This window comes from Sesamum indicum, linkage group LG11 (genome assembly GCF_026168435.1).
Source record: "Sesamum indicum cultivar Baizhima isolate 11 linkage group LG11, ASM2616843v1, whole genome shotgun sequence".
NCBI lineage: Eukaryota > Viridiplantae > Streptophyta > Magnoliopsida > Lamiales > Pedaliaceae > Sesamum > Sesamum indicum.
In genome coordinates, this window is record NC_142667.1 from 6957114 (window position 1) to 6978325 (window position 21212).

General features: G+C 33.8%; 1 protein-coding gene and 1 non-coding gene across 3 annotated transcripts; one reads left to right on the forward strand and one right to left on the reverse strand.

Annotated features, from left to right (window-relative positions):
* The first annotated feature begins 462 nt into the window (after positions 1-462).
* Positions 463-13033, forward strand: TTN1 (ARM repeat superfamily protein). 2 transcript variants are annotated; one of them, XM_011095065.3, is made up of 17 exons: positions 463-779; positions 1680-2227; positions 2949-3051; positions 3891-4067; positions 5022-5204; positions 5463-5579; positions 6195-6299; positions 6944-7114; positions 7223-7438; positions 8121-8319; positions 8520-8725; positions 8809-9033; positions 9176-9727; positions 9806-10069; positions 10992-11036; positions 11723-11908; positions 12401-13033. In XM_011095065.3, the coding sequence occupies exons 1-17, from the start codon at positions 573-575 to the stop codon at positions 12689-12691; spliced, it is 3795 nt and encodes a 1264-aa protein (XP_011093367.1). In that variant the 5' UTR covers positions 463-572; the 3' UTR covers positions 12692-13033. The 2 variants fall into 2 exon arrangements, with proteins under 2 accessions (XP_011093367.1, XP_088731716.1); XM_088875590.1 differs by lacking the exon at positions 463-779 and having other exon boundaries at positions 2088-2227; positions 2888-3051.
* A 1226-nt stretch (positions 13034-14259) lies between these two features.
* Positions 14260-15411, reverse strand: LOC105173359 (auxin-responsive protein SAUR36). Its single transcript, XR_016062759.1, has one exon. It is a non-coding gene; the product is annotated as an auxin-responsive protein SAUR36 (transcript).
* Between the last annotated feature and the right edge of the window lie 5801 nt (positions 15412-21212).

Genomic DNA, 21212 nt, shown 5'->3' on the forward strand with positions numbered 1-21212 from the left:
TCACACATTAATGCATGTGATGAGGTATATTATTAACCTTATAAGGGTAGCTTAGTTATAAAATATTTGTTTGATATGTAATAAGTTAGTATTAAGTCAATCAACGGTAAATATCGATTTTTATTCAGTTGATTTATTAGTATCAATAATTCGATTAATTTTGATTAATGAATTAATTTATTTATTAAATACAAACAAACATCACGAGTACTATCATAAAAATTTATGCGTAATTACGTCAAATCTTAGAGTAACACGATGTGATTATCCGTATATAATATAGTAATTTCTTAAGATGATAAATATACATTTAAAATACTTAAAAATAAAAATTTATTAGCATCAATTTTTAGTTCTAATCAACACTTACAATTTTAAGTTTGATTTATAATTAATTTGAGTTCAAGATGAATTATATTTATATCATATAATGATTTCAATTAATAGAGAGAGTGAAGAAAAAAGAAGAAGAAGAAGAAAAAACTCTTACTTAACCTTTTCCACGCGGGAAATGTAAATCAGTTGCCCTGAAGAGAGTGTAGAAAGCTCGAAGGCAGCAGAAGGGGAAATCCATGGAGGAGAAGATGGAAATGCAGGAATCATCGTCATTGCTATCGACATTGCACGAAGGAGAAGAAGACGACGAGCACGATTCCAAGGAGAGGGTTTTGCAGCGGTACTTCCTACAGGAATGGAAGCTTGTGAAATCCCTGCTCGATGGCATCGTTTCCGTTCGCCGCGTCTCCGATCTCTCCGCCGTCCACAAGATCCGGTCCATTGTACGCGCCCCGGTTTCCACTTCTATTTTTCACATACACGCACATAAGCGCTTTGTTAGAAGTGGAGTTCTGTAGAACAGTGCCGATTGTTAGTTGTGATTTTGTATATTGGGATTAAGCAATTGAACTCCTTCTGAGTGAAATTTGGAGGGATTATTTTATTTTCTTATTACTTTCTTTTTCTTGTGTTGTTGATTGAGCTGTTGAGATATTCAATCACTTGAAGTATTGGTGCGAGGTTATGTGTTTGTAGGCCTTTTCTTTTTTGTTTTTTTTCTTTTTTAACTTTTGGAGGCTGTGAAATCAATTGAAGTTGTTTTGTGATGATTTTATTGGTTCGTCATGCTTCAAAGCTTGTATTTTTATTATTCCTGATGCTGAACTGTGGGAGGATTGTGTCCTTTTTGCGGCAAAGTTGGGAACTTTTAGTGTTCAATTTGATAAGTAAGGAAGAAAACTTCAGTGAGATGAATGATATGTTTGTTCAAATATATCTTTACTAGTCACTTATTTGTTGCGCCTGAATCATGATGCTTGGTTCCTTTGGTCTATTTTACTAATGTGGCATATTTAATTAGGCAGAAAGTAGAGAATATTGAGAAAATGATAGTTCTGCCGTTACATATCTTATATTCTTTGAAGATTGGTAGTATGGTAGTGCAACTTTTTAATTCATTCAGTCAAATGTGTTTGTATTATTTTTCTGATATATCGCTATAAAGTCTCTACGGTCGTTAGAAATAAGCCTCTCTAGAAGAGATGAGATTTTTGTAATTGGGTTGTGTTTATAGATTTGAAAATGCAATATTATTTTTCCTAGATTAGGTTTGTTTTCATGCTTTACGATTAACTTACTTTGTGGAAAGATGCATTGACTCTTAAAGGGCTTATGTCCTGCAGATGGACAAGTATCAGGAGCAAGGTCAACTGATAGAGCCTTATCTCGAGAGTATAGTTTCTCCACTGATGGATATTGTCCGCTCGAGAACCATGGAGTTAGGGGCAACCTCTGATGAAATTCTGGAAGTGATCAAGCCTATATCCATCATCATTTATTCCCTGGTTACAGTTTGTGGATACAAATCTGTCATCAAGTTCTTCCCCCATCAGGTTTCTGATTTAGAACTTGCAGTATCTCTTTTGGAGAAATGCCATAACACGAATGCTGCAACATCATTGAGGCAAGAGAGTACTGGAGAGATGGAAACAAAATGCATCATACTTCTTTGGCTTTCTATTCTAGTATTGATTCCTTTTGATATATCCTCTGTGGATACTAGTATAGCCAATAGCAACTGTGCTGGGAGAGATGAGCCTCCTCCATTGGTGGTGAGAGTTTTAGAATTCTGTAAGGACTATTTATCAAATGCAGGTCCTATGCGTACCATATCTGGATTGCTGCTATCAAGACTCTTAACACGCCCGGATATGTCGAAGGCATTTACCAGGTGTTTTGTTCCCCTTCATTCGTGTAGGGTAAAACCATAGACTATGCTATCTACATCTTGAAAGTGATAAGTACAAAGTCCACATAGCACTCAGCCATTAATCTACTCATAGAAGAACTCTTGTATGTATATTGCATAAAAAACTTGGAAGTTTGTATTATGATTAAGATCTGGCAATATTTCTCCCGTCCTTCAACTGTGTTTTAGGGCCAGCTAAAATCCTTGATCTCAGTTTGAAGCTTCTGGATGATTGCCTGCAGAACCAGAAATAGTTAAACTAATTATTACATTACTTCCCAATATCAAACCCTAGAACCAGAATATGGTTTATCCCATTTTATACTGAGTGCCTATTATCTCTATGTTCATGTGAAGCAGGTTAGCCTTGTAAAATCACATCTATCTTCAATAACAAAGTCCGAAGTGAACTATGAACAGATGATGAAGTTCATTATGGGTCTTTTACTCTCTTTATTTCCTAATGATAATCCTCAAATATTTTGTTGTGAACTCTCAAAGCAAAGCAGAGGCTTTCAAGAGTTTCCAACTTGTGCTCTCCAATCCAAATCTTGAGAAGATTTAGTCCACTGAGATTCTTACATTAACATAGTTAGGGATTGAGAAGTGATAATAATTTCAGCCACATGATTTGCTTTGCAGGTTATTGACATCCAAACTGGATGCTTGAACTTACGTGCTTTGATTGTTTGTTATCCTTCAGCTTTATCGACTGGACGCATAAAATTCTCACTTCTGCTGAGGACAGTGTTATAGATCACTTCCGATTGTTAGGTGCAGTTGAAGCTCTGGCTGCCATTTTTAAGGTTAGGTTTTTATTTCTGCACACATCATGCATTGTTAAGCATGTTATGAACTTTTGTTTCGTCTAATTATTTGTGAAGCTGGATAACTTGATTTTGGGTTTTGGAGATCTGCATTTAAGTTCTATTTTGTCCTTAAAAGCGTTTCTGCCCCTTAGTTGTTGCTTCTCACTTCATGTTTCATGAAGCATGTGAAATAGCAACACCTTTCATGATATGCATTTTTGTTTTATTAGTCAAAATCTTTTGCTTATGTTCGAGGCTTTGAGCTAAGTTAATTGCAATTTATATTGGTTGTTTAAGACCAGTTTGCCTGGCTTTTGTGGAGGTGAACTAACTCAGTTGCTTCCTTTCTGTTTTGGGTTTTTCAGATGCGAAAATTGATTTCTGTTAGCCATACAAAATGATGCTCTGCAGGGTTTGCGTTTCACTTGGGAATGAAAGCCCTTCTCACTGTCAATTCATCTTACTTTTTGTTTGGAGAAGTTACATAAGCTGTGATCTAGAGAGCTACTTAGTTCTCACAAATTAGTCAAAAAACTTATTGATGAAAGAAGAATAATACTTCACTTTTCCAGAAAGGAAAACGAACAATTAAGTATTTTTGTCTACTCTTTTGCTTACTACAAAAGAGGACCTGTATTTACTATCAAATAAATAATCTTTCAGAATATATGTTTGCAAACTGAGCACAATGACTCTCTCCAGTGGTATGCTAGTTTGCCATGATATTTTTACTTTGGAATTGATATTGTCCAATTCCATTTCTCATCTTGTTATCAAGTGAATTATTGTTAGATTCAACCACTCTTTTCATTGGGCAAATTTTTCCCCAAATGCAGTCTGGTAGCACTTCTGTTCTGCTGAATGTGGTCCCAGTTCTATGGAATGACGCATCAATTTTGATAAAGTCTCGTACTGCTGCTCGAAGTTCTTTACTTCGCAAGTACCTTGTGAAGCTAACCCAGCGGATTGGGCTTACTTGCCTACCTCATCGTTCGGCAACATGGCGCTACAGGGTCAGTTTTGTTGAATTTTGTATTTATATGACCTGTTGTGGTTTAACTGCTCAAATGATAAGTGACAGCTCTCAGAGTTAGCCTTTAGAGGTGTGCAGGACTGGACGATATTCATTTTTTAAGAAAAAGAATAGTGTTTACACTGAAAGTCAGAATAGTTTCAGATTGTGCCCTTGAGTACATTTTGTGTACTCTCAAAAGAAAATTGAAAGTTTATTTCTTGGAAGAGAAATGTACTTGTTGCTTTATGGTGCTACATGTGGCACTCCATCTATCTAGACACATGCGGGAAAGCAATATTATTGGAACATATATGTAGAATGAGAATGCATTTTTATGAGTTCACTTACGAAAAACAATGGAGAGGAACCTGATGAAAGACAAGTTGGTGGGTTTCTAGACAATAGTTCCAACTTCTTGAAAGATTTAATGACAAACGAGATAATGATGTCTTAATACTGAGTCGGTGATCATCATTTTATTTCTTTATCCATAAGAGAAGAAAATTTGAATTTTATCCGTTACCCTCTGCCTATTTCTTGGAAATAACTGCATGTCCAGACACAGATCAACCCTTTATGTGCTTTAGCTAATATATAAAATAATTTGGAAAGATAAGATATTTCCTGTCGTGGTGTCAACATTTTTACTGCAGAAATTTAATTCAACTCTTCCTCACTAGTATACCATTTGCGTGGCACATATATCGCCTTTTATTTGCTTCATTTTGACCTCAGAATTACTAAAACATTGCTGGTGGAATCACTGGAAAAATGTTCATTTTGTAGGTATTTGGATTACGCTTTCACATGCTTCTGTTTCTAAGTGACACTACTACATACGTAGTTTTGCTTTATGCATATCTCAAGTTTGATTCTATGTGAAGAGCTCTTTATGTTAAGCTTGTGCTGTAGCTCTAAATGCTACATTTTCCTTCTTTGTTATTTCCTGTAGGGTAGAAGTAAAACTCTTGAATCTTTACATGTGACAAGAGATTGTAACCAATTAAATGACTCGGTGAGCATAAACTCCTGTGGTGACTCTCAAGAGACAAGCTGCCTTGAAGAGGAAGATATGGATGTTCCAGATATCATAGAAGATATTATAGAACTTCTGCTGTCAGGATTGAGAGATACGGTATGTATAGAGGGTTATGTTCCACTCATCTAAAAGCTTTATGTTACATACTAAGTAGTTTACTAATAATTAACACGTCATTTTTAGTAGGCTTGCGTTTCTATTGATTTTCTTTTTCTGATGCCATAATTTTTTCTTCAGAATTAACTTTCTGCAGATTTACGAAGTCATGTGGTTTTGAGAACTTTCTTCGTTAAACTGTCATTTCCCTAGCTTTGTTCTTGATGCATTTGACTTATACTCCATTTACTCATGAAGGACACTGTTGTGCGATGGTCTGCTGCAAAAGGTATTGGCCGCATTACCTCACGTCTAACTTATTCTCTTTCAGATGAAGTCCTGTCATCTGTATTGGAGCTCTTTTCTCCTGGTGAGGTATGTTGGCAAAATTATTCTCTGTGCCTCTGTTATTCACAGTTGGACTATCTTGTCCCCTTCTCTTTTAGGCCCGGCAATTCTCAATAATAAAAAGGTCTTCAATTCAAGAATAATATGGAGAATACGAAGCTCCAAACTAAGTCAGGAACATCCTCCTATTAAATTGTATCCTCATGCGCAACCTTTGACTGCTAATTATTTTCTCTCAAGTCTCAACCAAGTTATTGGCCTTTATTTTCCACGTGTACGGATCTATAGTTTCAGAACATATGTATATAATAACTCCTCCCATTATTGTGGCTAATTTCTTTTTAACATCAGCCATGGTGTCTTCACTGAAAATGAGCTCTCACCGGAAGAACTCCAAGAAATTACTATCATAGTTTTTGAATAAAAAGATCCCAAACCCATACTTTTCTGGATACGCATAAAACAATTCAGAGTCATAGTTTTGTCAGATGACATAGAATGGGGTGGCAAGGTAGGCACATCTTTGCTAGGAAGACATTCCTTTCTGTCTTGAGCTAAGTGGTAACCAGTCTTTAAAATCAGTGGTGACAATATTCTGCCTTTTTCTCTCAATTTGACATTGCTAATCTATTATTATCCCAGGGAGATGGCTCATGGCATGGTGGGTGCTTGGCATTGGCCGAATTGGCACGCCGAGGATTGCTCCTACCAATCAGTTTTCCTAAAGTTGTTCCTTTTATCATAAAGGTATACATTTTCTTTCTTTGTGGTAAAGTATTGAAATTCCAGTGGTTCTTGGATGTTTTTATATACTTGCCTATATCCTCAATTAACTGTTCAGTTGGTTTTTTAAAGTGTGTAGCTACCCATGGTCGCACGAGTTTGATTTTGGCAGTGAGCCATATGCAAACCCTCTCCCTCCAGTCCCCAACTCTTTGTACCCTATTCCTCTCTGGTGCATGCATTTATACTCAAGTCTGTTTTATGGAGATCAGGATGCTAACTCTCATATTCGTTTGTAGTTTGCCAGTGCTTGATCTGATGTTAGAGTCTGTTTCATATTTACGAAAGCAATCCTCTAGGATCCTGCTTCTTTTGCCAGCTAAGATTAACATCAACCTATTTGTTTGATGGGTTGTTTCATCTTTTGGCCCAAATTTATCTAGGTCGTTTGTGTTCTATGGTGAATATCATAAAACTCCCCCCAATTGCAGTTTCGATTTTTCCTTATGTATCTTTTTTTGATGATCCCAGATTTTTGTTCTTTCCTTGTACATACTACTATAAAGAAATGAGCCTGTGGATCAAAAAATAAAGAACACATTTGCCTAATAACTCTTATTTGTGTGTTATGCTGCTGGAGGTTTGAATTTGAACTACCAAATTGACAGGCTTTACACTATGATATTCGAAGAGGACCTCATAGTGTTGGATCTCACGTACGTGATGCTGCTGCTTACGTTTGCTGGGCTTTCGGTCGTGCATATTACTACGGAGACATGAAAAATGTGCTGGAACAGCTGGCACCACATCTTCTGACAGTGGCCTGCTACGACCGTGAGGTGCTTAACTACATTGCAAATTCTCTCTTTGCCTAGAACGAGTGATTCTTGTGATTTCTTTTTCTGCTCTTGTAGATGCAATGCTAACTCTATTAGCTTAATGGTCAGGTTAACTGCAGAAGAGCAGCAGCTGCTGCTTTCCAGGAGAATGTTGGGAGACAAGGAAATTTTCCCCATGGCATTGATATAATAAATACAGCTGATTATTTTGCACTGTCCTCTCGAGCAAACTCATATCTTCATGTTGCTGTTTCAATTGCTCAGTACGACGGCTACATTTATCAATTTGTGGATGAACTTTTAAATAGTAAGATCTGCCATTGGGTATGCGTCTCGCTTCCATTCTACTTTTAGTTTTATAGTTTGAATGTCCTCTCATGTTAGATCTCTCATCCTAAATGAACCTTATTTCCTGCCCCCTACCTTTTTTTAGGAAATTTGAAGCATAATACTTACTATTAAATTCTTGTTGTAGAGGAGGGAAGTGGAGGTAGGCAAATTGGTTGTGACGTTGCTGTTCCTTCCAGTAAACGACTTTATTGATTACAATTACAAACTTCTGAAACCTGCATAAAAACTTGATGTGATCGATTTGTTATATTTTATCTAAAGTTATTTGATAGATTAAGGCTTTTTTGCTGGAAAAGCCAATTGACTGTAAATTCTGATCATGCATGAACGTTCAATATTTTATAGTTGAATTCCCGCCAATGGTTATCTGGTTTCTGATTTCGTACTTTCATTTGCTTGTTACTAACTCGATCTGATATTCAGATTGCATTTTGTACACTACCCTGTGGTTGTTCTTCACGATCTGTCACCTTGATGACTATAGCACTATCTTGTACACTGATGCACAAGTTCTCTACATAGTTTGCTAGCAGCTGCTGTTATTATGATGATGTATTTATTTCTGATAAATGAATTAGGCATGTGCTTCTCTTCTCGTTATTGTTTTCACCACCTATTGGTTTATCTAATTCTTGCAAAATTTTGTTTGCTGCAGGACAAGGGTTTGAGGGAACTTGCTGCCACTGCTCTCTCTTCTCTTGTAAAATTTGAGCCTGAATTTTTTGCTAATGAAGTTTTGGAGAAATTAGTTCCTTGCACTCTATCATCTGATTTGTGCATGCGGCATGGTGCAACCTTGGCAATTGGGGAAGTGGTTTTGGCTCTACATAGGCACAACTATGTTATTTCCACAGGTTAATACCCAGCATGCCCTTTACAAATTGTTGTAAGTTGTTTTTGCCCTGGTAAAAGTTTACCTAGATGCACTAAGTCTTATATACTATGTAAGTACTTTAGGCAAATCTCGAGGTCCACGTAGTTCGCCCTAGTGTACTAACTTGGGATATCGTCATATTTAGTATAATTAGTTCTTCTCTTTGGTTTTTTTCTGCAGATAAGCAGAAAATCGCTGCTGGTGTAGTTCCTGCCATTGAGAAAGCACGGCTTTATCGCGGTAAAGGAGGAGAAATAATGCGTTCTGCTGTTTCTCGCTTCATTGAATGCATTTCACAAGCTCAAGTATCTCTGACTGAGAAGATAAAACGAAGTTTTCTTGACACCCTCAATGAGAATCTGAAACATCCCAATTGCCACATACAGGTCTTTCCCTTCACTAGATTAATCTATTTCAGGTGCATTCTACACGTCTCTATCTTGAATAATGTTTTATTCATGTTTTTCAGAATGCCGCTGTTGAAGCCCTTAGGCACTATGTTCCTGCTTACCTTTTATCCACGGAAAACAAGGGAGTCACTGATATTGTATCAAGATACCTTGAACAGTTGACCGATCCAAATGTGGCTGCCAGACGAGGATCAGCTCTCGCACTAGGTGTTATGCCCTTCGAGTTTCTGGCTAAAGGGTGGAAATCTGTATTAACTAAACTCTGTAGTTCATGTCAAATTGAGGTATGTATGGCTGCATTAGCCCGTAGTTAGAGAAGGGTAAAGTTCTGAACTCCTCTAGAAGAATGCCTTCAATTATTCTAGAGTTGGAAGATAATAAAGGCACATTTTTTGCATTTCTGACTGAAGAATTTGGTACATGTAGGATAATCCCGAAGATAGGGATGCCGAAGCACGTAAGAATGCTGTCAAAGGACTAGTATCTGTTTGTGAAACTTTAACTGAGGCAGGAGAATCTTCTGCTTTCTTGTGTGGAGAAGATGGTTATGCTCTGTTTCTTTTCATCAGGACTGAAGTGATGTCCAGTCTTTTTAAAGCTCTGGATGATTACTCCACTGATAACAGGGGTGATGTAGGTTCTTGGGTTCGTGAAGCTGCAATGGATGGCCTTGAGAGATGTACATATATTCTGTGCAAGAGATATTCCATAAATCAAGAGCCAGGATCTGATTTAGAACTCAAAAGAAGTGATAGCTCCAATAGTGATCAGATCAGTTCATATTTTGATGCAGATTTAGCAAATAATTTAGTTGGAGGCATTGTCAAGCAAGCTGTGGAGAAGATGGATAAAATAAGGGAATCAGCAGCAAGGATTCTCCAGAGAATCCTGCATAATAAAGCGACTTTTGTACCACATATCCCGCACAGGGAAATTCTTGAACAAATAGTTCCAGATGAGGTTGATCTCAAGTGGGGGGTAAGTAAAGTAGCAACTAATCCTGTAAATGTTGACTATTCAGTGTACTGAGAAATGTATCATTCTGATTATGTGCAGGAGCCAACATTCTCATATCCTCTTTTTGTTCAGCTTCTTCAAGTTACTTGTTATAGTAAATATGTTGTGTCTGGACTGGTTATCTCTATTGGCGGGCTACAAGATTCTTTAAGAAAGGCATCACTAAATGCTTTGTTAGACTATCTTCAGAGCACAGTGACTGAAGGACACAGTGACTCTCGAGTGTTCCGTCTATCAATGGACATTCTATGGGTTCTTCAAAAATATAGAAGATGCGACAGAGTCATCATACCCACTCTGAAGGTAATTCCACCAACTGACCTTAGAATGTATATGTCTATAGATACATATACATATAAATATGTTTACAGTTTACACAGACATATAGATACTATATACATATCGATGTGCATATCTCGAAAATGAAAAACTATAAAGGAAATGTCCAAACTTTGAAGAATTATTCTGTGAGAAGACTGTTAAAAGTAAATTTTGCCTCATTATTCCCACTTTGAAGGTAACTCCGCCGGAGAATTGCTCATTTCTTAGCATGCCTGTATTTGCTTTTATATAAAGCTGCCATCAGTAGAGAATAGATAAATATATATATTTTTTGCAGATTGTTGTTTGTCGGAAATTTCGCACAAGCTGGATAGTGGACTAGTTGAACTCTTTTGAATTCTTTTGATCTATCAGATCATAGTGCATGTGAATCATAGTCAGTTATTCTTATATTGATCATTTTCAAGAAAAGCAACCTGCAAAAAGTTATAGTAATTTCCTGCAAGGTTGAGCACTCATTCAAATATAAATTTGGTTAAAAGATTAAGCACATATTCAATTTATCTATTCGGTCAAACAAGTATCCATCTCACTGTTGTTGCATTCTGTAGTTATTACAGGATCTAAATATGAAAATACGTAAAAGGTGAAACTTGCAGCCAGAAAGTTCAGCACCTTAATTTCGAAGAAGCCTGGGGGCGCTTCCAAAACAGCCAAATCTACACTAGATATGCCTCCACTCTCCAAAGGGGACAAGCAAAAAAAAAAAAAAACACAAAAATGATATGAATCATAGAGTATAATATATGATAATGTGCAAGGAAGAAGAACTGAAAGAATAGCAGTCTTGTTAATGAAGTACATGCTAAGAACATGAAGATATTTTTCCCCTTTTTTTGTGTGTTCTCTGGAACTTTACCATTTTCATGCTTTTTATTTGCAGACTATCGAGATTCTTTTTAGCCGAAAGATATTGTTGAACATGGAGGTCAGTATGTTATTCTCTTCACTTTTTGAAATGATTACTTTGCCTTTCACTTGTTCAAAACTGCTCCTTGTTGGCCTTTTCCATTTTCCTGTTGATAACTTGGTAGGACATTTTGGTACTTGCAACTTAAGGATATGGTCATATGCTTAAGCCTTGAGTTCATATGCAGGTGTCCTTATTGATGAATATAAAAAGCTGTACAATTATGTCTTTACTTATTCATGCACGAGGAATGCAATATTCCAGTCAACTTTTGCACATGGTTGACGTATGCTGATCAGTCTGTGTAGTTCAGCTTATCCTTCCTTGCATGTTTGCTATTTGTTCAATTTTCATCTCTTGCCACATTAAGATTGGGTATTCTGTGTGTGCTTAATTTGTACAGACAACTCTACAAGAATTAACGTCTCTTTCCTATGTCTTATAAAGTTGGGAAAAGGAATCAGAATTGGTTTCATTTCATCTCTTGAATTTATGTATCGATAGACAGTAACTAGCCAACATATTTTCCAATATAGTTCCTGGTGGTACTATATGTTGAAGTCAAACAAAAAAAGATTCCACATTTCCTATCCTGTCAGTGAATCAATCCATTGTGTTCAATTTGAATATTCGAAAGAGGTTCCAATTCAGATGGATGAATGAGAATCCAACTTTGTTAATGATGAATCTTAGTGATTTCTCAGGTTCAAACTCCCGTTTTTTGTGCTGGTGTTTTGGATTCTCTCTCTACAGAGTTGAGAGGAACAAAGGACTTCTCAAAGTTATATTCTGGAATTGCAATACTTGGATATATTGCTTCAATTTCAGACCCTGTCAACCAAAGGGCATTCTCTCACCTCCTGACTTTTCTGGGCCACCGGTATCCCAAGGTTTGCAGTGAAAAATCTTAGAAACATTTTTATGGTTTATTATAATGATCTACCTTGTTAGTTAGTGTAATTATTGATTACATCCATTGAAATTATAAACACTTCCCTTCTAAGTTCTTCAGTTTTTTTTTATTAAAAGAAGACTTTATTACCACTGATTTTGACGCCCAATAATTACACTATGTTTCTGGGAACCAATTTACATCCCATCAATTTTATAAACATTACAATGTAAACGTTGTGAACTTTGGGGCATCTTTTGCTAGTTTTCCCAAAAGGGGATTGGTGCGGTGGGTAATTACACTAATTCTCAGAGATGTCATCATATTAATTCGTTATTTTTATTTTGCTTAACTGAGTTAATTGTATGCTATAACATGATACAATCATTTGTTCTGATGATTGCTAGATAAAGCACTTAAGTGAGTTGTATGTATTTTGCTTCAACTCAAACAGACCTCTGCTTATCAAACTTAATGATTCTTCTTCCAGATCCGGAAGTCAGCTGCTGAACAAGTGTACCTTGTCCTTCTAGAAAATGGAGATCTAATAGACGAGGACAAGCTAAACGAAGCCACAGAAATCATCACAGAAACCTGCTGGGAAGCAGACATTGAAGAGGCAAAGAAAAGAAGGTTACAGCTCTGTGAAATGGCCAATCTTGGAACTGCGCAAATAGTAAAAGCTACTGAGAAAGAATCCAAAAAGGTCGTTGAAAAGCGGCTGGAATCTGCCGATGAAAACGCATCATACTCATCATTAGTGGGGTCAGCTGGATTCTAGGACCTATACTGTTGATTTCATCCGACCTCTGCATGTTTTCTTCAAAGGAAAGGGAAGTAGATTGAGAACATCGGACAAGCTCGTTCTTGAGGCATTTGCCCTCTGTATCTCGTAGATCAACTGGTTTTTGCAGCAGAAGACTGCAGAATCCACATATTCAATACGGAAGGCCAATGACGTACACGAGAACCACGTTGGATAAGTCAGGTGCCTCTTATGCAACTCTTATCCTTATATGTGAGATTTGTTTCAAATTTTAAAAATCAGTTTAGAAACGATAAATGGCAATGTAACTCTCTGTGCAGTTAATCAGTCCATATAGATTTAGTACTGCTTGCTTTACTTCTAATCTTTTTACAATCCCATTTGCGAATGTTGAAGCAGACAGTATTTTCCTTCTTTGATGATTTGAACCTAAAGACCATGTATGCGGGCTGACATCTGCCCAGTGCCGGAAGCTCAAGGAAGTTGGTGACCTAATGATAGGGGAGTCGGTGACCGAAGCCCCGGTCCACCACTTTCGTTCTATTAAAGTCTTCGGATAGTATGATCTACACTCCAGCATTAAAAACCCCTTTCTATCTTATATATCTTAGCTTAGCCGACTTCGATGGATCTTGCCCTATATCTAATATCTAAAGATTATATTGCTAGAACTTATCAATGTCCTTATAACACCCACCTCATGAATAGGTTTTGGCATTATCCGATGGGGAACTGCACTCCGGTAGGGTAATGTTACCCTATCCATCCCGGTCTAAGCTATCCCCACATTCCATAACCAGTCTCGTCTAAGCTAGCCCTCTATCTCGTCTCACATCGTTGGCCCTATACTGCAACTACTTACTCCCTAGTTCTTCACTCCTCTCCCACTGCTATCTCCTAGAAAAGAGTGATCTGGCTCCTCTCCCCTGCTATCTCCTAGAAAAGAGTGATCTAACGTATACGTCATAGCTAATTGGTTGTTAATATCGGCCTCTTTATCCTGTACAGTCATCATATTGACCACGATGCGTAATTAGGCTTTATCAATTTTGTAGTAAAATTTCCTATTGTCATGTTTGGATTGGTGGATTTTATTTAAAGAACTTGGACCCAATAGTTGAGGTCAAGTCACAACCAATAATAAGACGTATGAGACAGAGGGGGATTCCTAAGAAATAGTGCACGCATTTTGTACTAAATAGAAGTTGCTATTGAAACCTATTTTCTCTCCAACTGCAATGTGATACTATCTATTGTGGTCCAAAATGCATTATTGTGAATGGTACTATTGTTGCCTTTCTTCAAGGACAAGGTTGTCAATACACATCCCCAAATAATAAATGATCCAACTAGTATATAAGCTCCCTCTTGAAAAGAGGGACGAACGAGATAACATAGGATAGAACGGCAAGAGAGATTGGATTTTGTTTTTAATCGTATCATCGTAAATTGATGTAATATCTTGTGTTTTACTGCAAAATGCAATAACATTTTAGATAAAAGTTTTAAGTTAGAAATTCTTATTTTCAATATTTTAGAGACTATCTCAGGAAAAAAAAAATTGAAAAAACAAACACTACACCTAAATCCAAAATTTGTCAACCATTTATACAACTTTATTTATGTTATTATTACACTACAATATCAACCGAACATAAAACAAAAGAAAATTAAACTACAACAGAAAATAGGAAAGCTGAGGGTCTTAAATAGAATATTCTAAAAATAGAAGATGCTAAATATAACTATCTATCACCAATATGAAAACATGGCCCTATCGTCATCATCACACTCCCCATGCAGAAGCGAACCCGTCAACCCATCAAGCCCTACCGGGGTCGGGTCCACTTCAGCAACTTCCGGGTACACCGAACCGCCTTGATCCGGGTCTGGACACGCTCAAACTCCGAGATCCGACAGGGGATGGTAATCCCACCCGGATGATCAAACCCGTATTCGTTTTCTGACTCTTTCAGCAAATCCCCAAACAAAGGGTGGTTGAAGTACACCACGGGCACCAAAACCCTCTGATGATCACCATCTTTCTGACCCACATAAACTCCCATGTACCCTTTCGGGGCGGGCACGGGTTTCTCAATAGCCGGTTCTTGCCCGACCCGGATGTAACCTCGATCCATCTCATGATTGCTTGCTACTATTGCCTTTGCTTTTGTCCTCAGGCGGCGGGTCCAGCTGATCAGCCCAGAGAAGGGTTTGACCCGGATGGTTTGAGGTGGACTTAGTCGGCGGTACGACGCCAGCGCGAACCTCTGCCGGAAAACCTGCCGGAGAAATAGGGCGACTCGGTGTTTTAGCAAGAAACCTCGTATCCTACCCATGTTTTTTTTTTGTTTTTCGGGTTTCTCCACTTCTTCGAAATTGCTAAACGATCAAGTAAAGTAGGGTTTTTATTTTGGAGAGTTCAAGGAATGGATTGTTCATGGAGACGGCTGGATGGGTGAGAACGAAGCTGATTTCAGAAGTTTGATTCGACATGGTTTGTTTTTCCTGAAGAATAAATCATCAGAAATGTCAGTTTCTTTTCTGGGCTTTGAAGGATAAGCGGAGGCGGAGGAGGTGGAGGTAGCGGAGGTCTGAGGTTCAGAAGACAAGCGGCGGCGCGGAGGTGGAGGGATGAGGATATGAGTAACGGAATTGAATATCTGTAAAGATTTGAATGTGTGAATGAGGAGTTTATATGAGAGGGTGGGGAAATGTCAAACTGAAAAGAAGAGGGTGGCCATGATCAAAATTTCTTTTTATTTAATTTATCATATATGCCTTCTCATAACTGCATATACCCATCATATTTAAAAAATTATGATTATCCCTTAATAAAAAATAATTATGTTGATACAGTAAGTTAGACATTATTATTTTGTTCTTGCTGAAATTATTTAAAAACTAAACAAAATATTTGAAAAATTATAAAAAAGTTTTAAGGATGGATAAAACAAATAATATCCACGGGGAATATATTACTTTGTAAAAATATTTAAGAAGATTTTAAAAAATATATAATATTATAATTATAATAAAAAAGAATATTTTAATTAATTCACAGTAAAAATTGGATGAGAATATAACAGAGGCTAATGGAATAGGTCCGTTAATAGAAGAATGTTAAATGAATGTGTATTTATAATTTTTCGAACAACAAAAAAATATTTATAACTATAATAAATTTTGGGAGAAATATCTGTAATTTACCCTATGAATATTTATATATACGAATCAATTTAAATATGAACTCATTTGCAATAGTAAAGCCATAATTAATTTTGAAAAATGATTTTAAATTTTTTTGTATTTCGGCAGGACTATGATCATAGATTCAGCTTTTGATTAAGACTCATAATTAACTCAAAACGAATAGTTGATAGCGGCGAAATTAAATTCTTATCAATAAGCAATTTATATAAATAATTGTGGAAAACATCGACTAAAAATAATAAAGTAAATTACAATGTTTTTCCATGAGATTGATCGTAATTATAAATATATATTTTTATTTAAAAAATTATAAATACTTTATTAAAATTAATGATCGTATAACAATTATTCCATCTCAACAGTTCATTTTAAAAGTATTTCATAGACGACCCTTAATTCTAAGGAGATATTTGTAATTAATATTTAAATAACGAATGAGTACTTATAACTACAATATATTTTAAGAAGCTCATTGTAATTTATTTAAAAAAAATAACAATTATAACTATGATGACGGGCTCTTCGACTCTCATATATACGAATGTCTGTCTGCTTATATAATAATTTGTAGTTTATTCTCATTATTGATTTATTATGAATTATTGATGAAATTTAAAATTATTTCAAGCGATAAATTACGCCGATACCCTATGATGATATGTCTAGTTACATAAATAATCATCGTCTTTTGTAAATTACAAGTATATCTGAGAGAGGTGTTGACGTAATGCAATTTGTTTTCCCCTGGGGACGTGTCATTACAATATGTATTTGCAATGTTACGAAAGAGAAAGTATTTGTGCAAATAGACTTAATTTTAGCGGATATCGATGTAATTTACTCTTACCTTAATGCACTGTATCATAAAATTAATCGTTTCTACATGCATGTAACATCGATTATATATATATGTATATATTAAGAGAAAAAATACAAGCAACCCCCTTATGATATCATAAATGAGCAAATTACTCCCTTATGAAAAAATAAATAACGATTTACCTCACTGTATTTTTAAAATACAACAATTTACTTCCCTATATTTTTTAAAATGAAGCAATTTACCTCCCTATATAAGGAGATAAATTGCTTTATTTTAAAAAGTACAAGAGGGTAAACTGCTATATTTTTTTTCTATAGGGGGTAATGTTCTCATTTTCAATATCACAGGAGAGTAAATTGCTATTGACCCATATATATTAAGTGAATCAATTACAATCACATTATAAATTTCAATCAACAATCAATATATGTCAATTATTAATATCTAATATATATAACTAATCAATGAATATTATAACAATAATAGACCATAAACTATTATTAAAATAAATCAATATCCACATATTAGTGGACTTGAACTCATAATTCTTGATAAAAAAATTTCAATTTTACCAACTAAATTATACCATATAAGCACCTAGAGCTTATATAAGAGGTGGGAAAATGTCAAGTAGAAATAAGAGGAGGATCATAATCAAGGGAGTTGTTGACTAGGGAAGATTTATAGAAATTTCCCATTTCAAATAATGGAATAAATTTGGACCTCAAAAATGGAAAATGCAGAATTAGGAAAAATAAAATAAATAAAGAAAAGAGAAAAAAATGAAAAAGGTAAAATAATGATTTTTTTAAATTTATCATAATTATAAAATACTTTATTATTATTTAAAAAATTATAAATATTCCCTAAAAGTTATGATCATCTACCAAATACTCTCATGACAGTCCATTATAAAAGTTATTGGTTAGATGATCATTAATTTAAAATATATATTTAAAATTTTAAATTATGAATGAGTATTTATAATTATGAAAAATATGATGTAGCCTTCTGTGATTTACTTAAATGGAAATTCAACATTAAATGTGAAAGGTGCCGAGTAATTGTAAATACGGAGGAATGCGATTCCAAATTCCAAGAATGACACTTTTCTTCCGTAAGGGGAAAAACAAAAAAGATTTTTAATAATAGTCGCACTTTTAGTTAATTTCTTTTAGAATTATCCTTTAATTAGTAACCTATTAAGAAAAAAATATATTGCATGGAATTTTGGTCCTTTTACATTTTAGAACTGTCCATAATTAGTTGGTGAAAATATCAAACTTATATAAAAGTGAAATTGATATAAATAATTGAAAAATATAAACATTAAATGCTATTTGCTGATTAATAAATAATGAATTTATAAAAAACAATATGATTATCTCCTTAGTTATGAAAAATATGTCCCAAAAAAAGAAAAATTATACGTTACTTTAGCCATATTATATCGATACTTCTTGATGTTAGATCGAAATATACAAATACTCTTTTATCTTTTGTAAAATTATAAGTACACCCCTTGAGATGTATTATTGTAACGTACTTTAATGAGTGTTTGTGCAAACTTTTACTTTCATATAGAAAGTATACTTGTAATTACAGTGAAATCTCTATAAATTAATACTCGATAAATTAATAACTTCTCTAAAATAATAATTTTTCTCAGGGCCTACTTGGGCTCATGGTTTAAATTAATAATTTTAATAAAATAAGACAATGATTTTTTGGAAGACCCTTATATAAATTTATAGTCCCTTCAATATTATAAATTAATAATTCTATAAAAATACAAATACAACTAGGAGAACTTAATATAATATAAAAATACAAAACACTATTCTTAAAATTTAAATTTGGCTGTATTATATTTAATTAGCCATATTCTACATGATTCAATTAGTCAATACAATGTATATGTTTAATTCACGAAGAATATATTGGTTCGTTGAATCAATTTTTTTTAAAAAAATTAATAAATTATGATTTATCAATTAATTAATATTTTTTTAAATTAATAAAATTATGCAGTCATGACATTATTAATTTATAAAGATTTTACTGTACAACTACAACCTTTCGGGGCATGCTTAAAATTAAAATTAGAATATTCAATAGTGTACTTATAATTTTACAAAGACGGAAGGTATTTATGCATATCAATCTAATTACAAGTGATGTCAATATAATTACCTTATTATTAACTATTATTATTTAATACTCAACAAGTTGACTGTTTGGATTCGTTAAAACATCATCAACAATATAAAAACGAACTAAAAATATGAAAACCCATAAAAATAATTTTCTAATTTTGTCAAATGATAAAGGTAGCATGCTCTACAACATATGATTTTTTTTTTTTAAATATTTGGAACTATATAGTTATGTTAATATATTATTATTATTATTGTTAGGAAGAGGTGCGTGAACCCTTGGACGTGCCCAAAGTACACATTGCATACATATCCGTACACATATCTGTACTTCACTGTTCCGCTGCAACCTAATCTAATTTGTTTCAAAAAGAGGTGGGCCCGATTTGGCCCAATATGACAGCCGTAAGATGTCTAATTTTTCAAACTTTGTGGGCCGGATGGTTTAGTGGGATGTGGACCTAATGGGCCCACATTTACCCTTTTCATTCCTTTTTTTAAGATAATTAATCATTCTGACGCTTCTTTATGTGTATATAATAAATATTTTTCTTATTATTTTATAAAAAAAATAAAATATATAATTTATATATTATAATAAAAAATAAAGAAAAAACTATTATCAATTAATGTAAGATTTCAAATAATTGAATGAATTGATTATTTTATTGAAGGACATTTTTTATTGATGCGGCCGTGTCATTAACCACGAGTTTGTGAGATTGGAGGCTCCCCCTTTTTTGAATTAGAATAGATTATATCTATAACCCCTGATTTAGATATATTTATACAAACCACTCATGTTTTTTAAAAAATTACACATAGACTGAAAACGACAATACAATTTATACAAATCACTCATATTTTTTAAAAAATTATACATATATCATCCAGAATATCTATAATATTACACAAATTGCCCCTACTTTTTTTTTATTATCAGAGGTGGTTTCTGTAATTTTATAAAAAAAAATAAAAATAATTTATATAAATAAATTATAAATCAAGAGGTCGACTATCCCCGTTTTCTTTATTTCTTTCTAAATCATGGATCCCTCTCGAAGTTTAATTCAGAAAAAAAAATTCTTTTATTACAACTGAAAAAGAAAAAATAAGATAAAGAATAATATCTCTCTCTCTCTCAAATTATAATAACTAATGAAGAAAATACATTCAATTCGCGTGTATAATTAAAATTTTTATTGTATTTATTTAATCAAACAAAAAAGAAGAAAAATAAAATTAAATATCTTAATCAAGTAATTAGGAAGAAAATTATTTTATGTAAAAAATGAATATATTTAAAAATATTTTAATCAATGTACATTTAACAAAATTAGTTGCTCTAAAGCTCCCACACTTAATAAATAGTATAAATATAAACTCATTTTTTTGGCTTGTAAATGTTTACAATCTCTTTTTTAATTAGCTACAAGTGAATTTTTGGAGGGTTATTTCAAATTGTATAAATTTTTCATTTTAGATTGAGATTTATGATGCTGGTATATAAAAAGAGTCGTTTATATCATTTTCTATGTACAATTATATATTTTTTTTTAAATTTTAAATCTACAGGGTTCTACGTTACGCTATGAAACCACTTTTAAATCTCGATAATAAGATATTTCAATTCAAATATGTTATGTCAATATAATGCTAAAAAACATAAATATATATTTATATATTTAATTAATTATAGCTAAATTTTGGTCATAAAGTGCAAAAAACCATCTATTTGTCTTGTTTGAATAATCAAATTGTTGAGAATTGACTTGTGCTATGGTTTTTAATGAAAAAGTACCACTTGAATAGTCTTTTTTTTAAGTTGGCTGCACTATGACTACAATAGTTGCAAGTTGTTCCTATTTAATGGGATTTATTTATTTATTTTTTTAATGAAATTTGAAGCTTTCTTTCATATTCAATATTTTAAATGGAACAACCATATCTATATGCTTTTTAGCTTTTTCTAAAAGTAGCTTTAATTGATCAGTTACATCAAAGATTATTTCCCACATCGACTTTTGTTATCCTAATGTCTCCAAGATTATGTCAATAGTTCCATTATTAGTTGATTTTTTGGGAATGGATGTGGAATTCCGACAAGTGAAATTACAGTTATTTTTCTTAAAATTTTGTATGTTACGGATACTTTTTTATTTTTTAGAAAATTATAAATGCGTACTCTCCTCAAACGGAAAGTAATTATTAAGCGTGAGATGAAAATTATTATTGTACTCTTGTTTGTTCTTTTCTTTTTAATAAAATGTAAAAGAATATGAGGGAGAGTGGAATAAATAATCCATACGACATATTAGTTCATATGAATATTTTAAAAAATTCA

Bases quoted from the DNA above. Each gene is read 5' to 3' on its own strand.
- TTN1 (XM_011095065.3), top strand. From the start codon at position 573: ATGGAGGAGAAGATGGAAATGCAGGAATCATCGTCATTGCTATCGACA. The intron at 4,068-5,021 runs GTCAGTTTTGTT...TATTTCCTGTAG, and splicing joins CGGCAACATGGCGCTACAGG to GGTAGAAGTAAAACTCTTGA. The intron at 11,909-12,400 runs GTTTGCAGTGAA...TTCTTCTTCCAG, and splicing joins TGGGCCACCGGTATCCCAAG to ATCCGGAAGTCAGCTGCTGA.